General features: G+C 36.7%; 1 protein-coding gene across 1 annotated transcript; it reads right to left on the minus strand.

Moving 5' to 3' along the window:
- Window positions 1–998: 998 nt before the first annotated feature.
- LOC118829724 (olfactory receptor 11G2-like) lies at window positions 999–6273 on the minus strand. Its single transcript, XM_036736628.1, has 2 exons — window positions 6264–6273; window positions 999–1945 (listed from the first exon to the last, which is right to left on the minus strand). Exons 1-2 carry the CDS (start codon window positions 6271–6273, stop codon window positions 999–1001), a joined length of 957 nt encoding a protein of 318 aa, XP_036592523.1.
- Window positions 6274–7173: the final 900 nt, after the last annotated feature.

The raw sequence follows: 7173 nt of genomic DNA on the forward strand, positions 1-7173 counted from the left end.
ACTCACTAAAAGACTCATACATTTTTTCTTTGTCACAACAGATATTTCCCAACAAACAAATACTTCTTTCAGTTCCTTACAAAATATACTTTCTGAAAACATGTACACACAGTTGTTAATCGGTTTATTAACTAAAAAAGAGGGACATGTTCTTTGCCATTGACAGCATGAGACTTAAAAACAAAACAAAACAACCTCTTGTAAATGACTCAGTTTTTATTGTTTCTCTATGTTGATTTTATTTGTGTGATAAAGGGGAATACTGTTCTTTTTAAAAGGCAACTTCTAAGTAAAACATGGGAAGAAATGTGGGAAGGCAATGGGATACAGTGGAAAGAGCAGTGGATTGGAAGTTTGAACTTAGTCATGGGACATGACTTTTCCTATTTGAATTATGGCTTTACCTATTCTTATGCAAGTCACTTACTGTCTTTGTCCCCAGTTGACATAACTGTAAAATGAGGGGGCTGGACCTCCTTCCAACTCTAGATCTATGATTCTATCACATACATTGAGTTATATGAACCTCATTTAAAAATATATGAGGAGATGGATTGTGACAAATTATTCTGTAAAAGAAAAAGAAATTCATCATGATTTAATTATTTTCAGAAGTATTCAATAAAATAGGATTATTTTCCATTTTTATCTATAGAAACAAACAGGCTAAGATGAATAAAAAAGGGAGTTTTGCAAATCTTTCCCTTTATTTATTAATGAAGAAAACAGTTGATAGCTTTTTTTTAAGGAACTCTGTGGTTGGGAAATCTCTCTTTTATTTGAAAGTCTAAAAACTACTGGTAAGTAAAAGTTTTGAACTTATAAGTACTGACAATGTGAAGAAAGATGAAGTACTCCACAGGTCAGTGATGTTGAATAATAGGATGACCAAGTTTCTTATTTATGCTAGTTATTCTTGCATCTTCACCTCTGGAAAACGTTAAAAGTTTAGCTGGATCTCAAAGGTTATTTTTTACAAGGACTTTCATTCTCATGTCCTAGCACTTTAGCACTTTCCTCAGGGCATCCTTCATCTCCTTATTCCTAAGACTATAGATGACAGGGTTCAAGAATGGGGTCACCATGGAATAAAACAGGGTCACAACCTTCTGGGTCTGTCCTTCATGCCCAGGTCTTGGCCTCACGTACATCACCATTGCAGGTCCATAGAAGAGGGACACTACAACGATATGGGAACCACAGGTAGAGAAGGCCTTTCTTTTCCCTCTTCTTGAAGGTATTTTCAGCACAGCTTTCAGGACGAGAGTATAGGTCCCTATGATAAACAAGAAGGGGACAACCAGAATTATAGTAGTCAAGAAGGAACAGGTAAATTCCATCATAGGTGCTGGCGTGCAGGTGAGTACTAGAATTGGGGATGAGTCACATAGAATGTGGTCAATGATCTTGGGGTCACAAAAAGACAACTGGGAGATGATGATGATGGGAACAGGGAACCAGAGGAAGCCAATTATCCAGCAGTTGACAACTAGTCTGGTTCGGAGATGTCTTGTCATGATGATGTGGTAGTGTAGAGGCCGGCAGATGGCAAGATACCGATCAAATGCCATGATGGCCAGAAATAAACATTCTACTGAACCTAAAGAGAAGAATAAATAGAACTGGAGGAAACATCCAGAGAAGGAGATGACCTTTGTCTCAGAGAAGAAGTTGGCCAACATATTGGGGACGGTAGTAGTGACATAGCAGATCTCCAGGAAGGAGAAGTTGGCCAGTAGTATGTACATGGGGGTATGAATTCGCTCATCCCAGCACACAGCACAAATGATAGATCCATTCCCCAAGAGGGTGAGAATGTAAATTGTCAAGAGTAGCATGAAGAGAAGTTTCTGAGTCTCTCCAGCGTAAGTGAATCCTAGGAGGATGAAACCAGTGACGCTACTGGAGCTGTTGTAGGTGTTGGAGACAGTCACTTGCCTGTAAACTACACAAAGCATCAAAAGTTATTACTTGAGAGTAGACTGGTTATTGGGGAAGGTCTTTGAAAATTTGAACATAGAATCCTCTAATTCTTTGTTGTATTACAACATGGCACTACTTTCCAAGTTCTGCTTCTCTCAATCTATTATCCTTTTCTTTTAAAATGCTGAAATTATGCAAACTGTCTTTGGTACCCAAGTATTTTTTTCAAAGATGACTCTTGTTACTTAGGAACAGTTTTCACTTTGGAATATACCTTGTTTATACACACCAAAGTCACTGTCTACAGATCTTCATTTATTAGAAACATCCTTATGCTGTGAATCAATGAAGAAGGAGACCTAGCAATGTGCTGGAATCACCATTTTCTCCAGAGATTTTTTTTGGTGCCTTTATAACTTACAAATAATTGGTTGACTTGGTCAACTTAGTTAATCCTATGAACAAATAATTCCCGTTGTCTGTCTGATTGAATTGATATATGATTTCAGTTGAAATAATATGGTTCGCATGGGTTAAGGGGCGATACCTAGAGCCAAAGAACCAGATTAATACCCAGCTGACTAAATTAAAATACCGAGACAGGGATGAGGTATTGGGGTCTGGTTTTGGGATTAAATAATTCTACAGAGGCTTTTGTAATTTAATTATAGAGACTAATTATATAGTTCTTCTCTAGCAATAGAAATATCTATTTCCTGTCTTGATTTTCCACCATCTGCTTTTTTAACTCTCTGGGTTACGTGGCAGCTGTTGTTCAGGAGTTTCTCAGACAGAGGTCTTGGGTTTGCTGCATCACACGGGAAATTAGTAAATAAAAAATAAAGAGTAAGAGTAATGCAAGCAAGTGTGAATGCATAAATGGGTGTGCCTGTGTACATGTGTTTGTTCATGCATATATATGTGTGTGTATTCCCATGGGTATGTGGACACAATCCAAATTCAAGCCATAGCAGATGAAGTGGCTTCCTGGAAACATGGAAATATGTCCAAGGTAGTGACAGAGGAATCCAAACTCTTCATTGGCCAATTCAGCTCTCTGGCTGAGAAGTCCTTCTGTAGCTCTGATCTCTCTAAAAAGTATGAATAGGTAGATGCAGCTGGTCCTGATGCCTAAATAAAGTATTTTAAAATACTGTAGGCTTATTACATTAGTAGGGCAGGAGTATTCCGTAACAAGAATTTACTTTAGCAAAGCCTTTGCTGCTTTGGTGGTAAATAGATCCGGTAGACAGTATTATAATTAGATGGATTTGGAACTGTTTTACTGCCTAGATTCAAAGACGAGTACTTAATGGTTCAATGTCAGTTTGTAAGGACATCTACAATGAGTGCTCCAAGGATTTGTGCTCGACCCTATGCTTCATAACATCTTTATCAATGGCTTTGTATAAGGGCACAGAAGGCAGGTGTATCAGATTTATAAATTAAGTGAAGTTGGAGGGGATAGCAAATCACTGGGTAATAAAGTCAGAATCCCAAAATATCTTGACAGGCTAGATAATGTGGCTAAATCAAGATGAAATTGAAGAGGAATAAGTTACACTCAAATCCAGAAAGTCAATTTCACATGTATAAATGGAGATACTTCATTGAACCTTTTGTGAGGTGGCCATTCCTTTTATCACTCTGGATCATATAATACTGTGCATGAGCAAATTAACTTCTGCTTAATACTTTCCGTTGTCTCTGCTCAAAATTATCTTTCGAACTAATCCCTTAGATGCTAAATTATGTTACTTTTTAATTTAACTTTCGATAATCGAGTGTGTAAGATTGAAAATATTCTAAGAAATTAATGCCTGAATTTCTAATGAGAAAATTTCAGGCATCATGATCAGCGTTTGGGGGCACATGGAGGATTTGCATGGTTCTCATTAAGGCTCACTTTCTAAGTAGCTAACTACTCTGACCAGTTGTAACTTTGGGTGTAGATGACTTAGCAAAATTTTGGCATTCTATTTTGAGAGAATGCCTTATGCATTCTGAACTTATCATGCCTTTATTTTCCCCAATATTTCATTAAAGATAAATGGTAGGAGAAATTAGTTACAAATGTGTACTTATGTATGTATAGTGCTGCACATATTTTTAAGGAGACTTCCCAGTTTACGTCTCATTTACATTGTCAAAAAATGAGTGCTTACATACCCAAATACATCTTTAGAAACCATGTTTACCTGGGCAAAGAGAAAGAGCATATAGGCACAAATTTCTGTGCAATCCTGGTAAAAGATGATCAGGGACCAAATGTGCTGGTTTACTGAGGCTGGGCCAGTCTGTTTTAGCAACTCTTTCACTAGTAAAGTTAATTATAATCTCAGTCACAGATCTGTAACTGGAAGTAGTAATAGTGTTGAATGAGTATCATATTAAATGTCAGAAGACTTGAACCTTGACTATAGAATAAAAACAACAACAACAGTTATTGACATCCCTATATCACCTATATAGCATCGCAGACATTGTGCTAAATACTTCACAAATATCTCATTTGATCTTCACAACAACTCTGGGAAATGGATACTATTCTAATTCCTATTTTAGAGAAGGCTAAACTAAGGCAAACAGAGGTTAAGTGAATTGCCCAGGGTCATACAGCTAGAAAGTGTCTGAGGTTGGCTTTGAACTCAGGGCTTCCTATTTCAGGCTCAGCACTCTCTCTTCTGTGCTACTTAGCCGGCTATATACATACATATACACAATACCCATGCATATACACACATACACAATGCATGCCAACATACACATATGTACACACATATACACATGCACACACATGCACACCAATATACATGCATTTACACATTTATCTTTTAAACATTGTGCAAGTCTGTCAACCTTCCTGGGATTTGATGTGCCTGCAGGATGGTGTGGGTGATTGTGGGTCCTTGTGTTAAAAGAAGTTTGCATTTATGAAGTGCTTTAAGTCCAGTTCAGTAAGTATGTATGTAAATACTATTGCATATTTGGAAACTCAGAAAGGCTAAGTAATGTTTCTATGATCACACAACTAAGAAGTTTGGAGCTTGTCCTTGAGACCAAATTCCTTTTAGCTTTAATCCCAGTATGTTTCCAATTTTTTTTAAATATGACTTTAACACACATCAGTAAAAATAGAATATAGTAAGATTATTAAGATTGTATAAAAACACAAAATTCTGTGTAGTGTTTAGATAATTGTATAAAATTTAACAAGATAGGAACAAAATTGCGTGTTATTTATGCCTCCTATTTTTAAAAATTTTCTTCTGTATTTTCTAATGTTTTATTTATGCTATTTTCTTTTGAAAATTTCTATTGCTACCCATTAATACGCATTTCCTCTTGTGAGAAAAATGCACAGTCCAGCAAAGCTGTGCTCTTTCCTGTTGCTCCTGTTGCCTTGGGGTAAACGATTGCTAAAGTTCTTTTAGCTCTCATCTTATGTGGATGCCTATCCCAAGTCCTTTGAATAGGAGAGAGAGGTGAGTGTTGCTACATAAGCCATTAGGTTCTTTACACCCAGTAAAGACATTCAAGTTCAGATAGCATGGCATCTTGTTGCTGCTGTGGATTTGGTCACTGAGACATGAAGTTACAGAAATCAGTCCAGCTTTATTTATTATTATTGTTAATAATAATAATTAGCACTTAGTAGGACTTCAAGGTTTTCAAAACACTTTGTGTCTACTTGAAATCCAGCTTCAAACACTTACTAGCTGTGTGACCCTGGATAAGTCACTTAACCTCTGCTTGTCTCAGTTTCTTCAACTGATAATAATAACAGCACTTACATCACAGGGTTCTTGTAAGGATCAAATGAGGTAATATTTACAAAATGCTTAGTACAATCCTTGTCACATAGTAGACACTATACCAATGCTTCTTTCCTCCCCCTTCCTATTATCATTTGATCCTTAAAAAAACCCTATGAGGCAGATGCCATTATTATCCTCATTTTATAGATAAGGAAACCGAATTTGAGAAAGGTAAAGCCAATAAACACACATTCATTAAATGCTTATGTGCCAGGCATTGCGCTAAGTGTAGGACTTGTTCAGGGTCTCACAGCTAGTTAGTGTTTGAGGCAGGATTTGAACAGAGTTCTTGCTGATTCCAAGTCCAGCACTCTATTCAATATGCCACCTAGTTTCCTAATAAGACTTATCGCTACAGAATGGAACTCAGCTGCTGCCCAGAAAATATGAAAAAGTGGATCATATGCTCATCTTAATTGTCCCAGCATGAAATTTCCTTCCTTTGTGCAAAGTCATTCAATGAACTCCAAAGTATTCTGGACTAAGGCAAAAGACTGTTTCTGAGAATGCATTGTTACTCACCTGTGCTCATTTTGCAGCTAGTCCTCCTGGCTTTGCACACAGCTGCTGTCCAGTTGGTTTTCTCCAAATGCAACCTGCAGTGACCGAGGAGAACTGGCAGCTTGCTTTAGTTTTCAGTAGGTTTTGCAGTAGTCTGGGTGATGCAGGTTAATTGCTCTTAAATGAGCTATGTGTACATAAACAAGGTTCTTTAAAAAAACTTGTTTTATTTTATGAAACAAATGAAAATTGCTTGAGTTTGGACCCAAAATCTATTTGTTTCATACACCACTTTAAACTTGGATAGCTTTGAATTTTAACTTTGATAATTTGATATCAGACAAAGTAGTCTAAGCTAGAAAGCTATGCCAGGGCAGAGAAGGATTTTACCTGAATTATTCTTTCTTCAACATTAGTTCCACAAACCACAATAAAATGCATGTTTGGAAAATGGTCACTCAGTTGGAACTGTCTAAGAAGTGAGTTCAGAGAACTGGACAAGACCTGAATTCTCAATTTAGTTGGTATGATTAGTTGTTATAGAAAGCTTCAGCAAGATGACAATTGCATCATTCCCCCATGTCACATGCTTTGTATCCAAAGCTCACAAATGTAAGGACAGTGTTCTCAGTCGTGACAAATGGCAATCACTCCTGAAAGGGACCAACTTTATATCTATATATCTCTGTGTGTATCTATCATCTGTCTATCTATATATCTATGTATCTATCTATGTATCTATCTATGTATCTATCTATGTATCTATGTATATATCTATCTATCTATCTATCTATCTATCTATCTATCTATCTATCTATCTGTCTATATCCATCCAGTTATTACTTGGAAACAAGCAAGGCTTAGCAAGGCATTTGTTCCTTCATCATGATTTTTGTTATAAGCATTACATTGCCTAATTTCTTGGGGCAGG

This window comes from Trichosurus vulpecula, chromosome 8 (assembly GCF_011100635.1).
Source record: "Trichosurus vulpecula isolate mTriVul1 chromosome 8, mTriVul1.pri, whole genome shotgun sequence".
NCBI lineage: Eukaryota > Metazoa > Chordata > Mammalia > Diprotodontia > Phalangeridae > Trichosurus > Trichosurus vulpecula.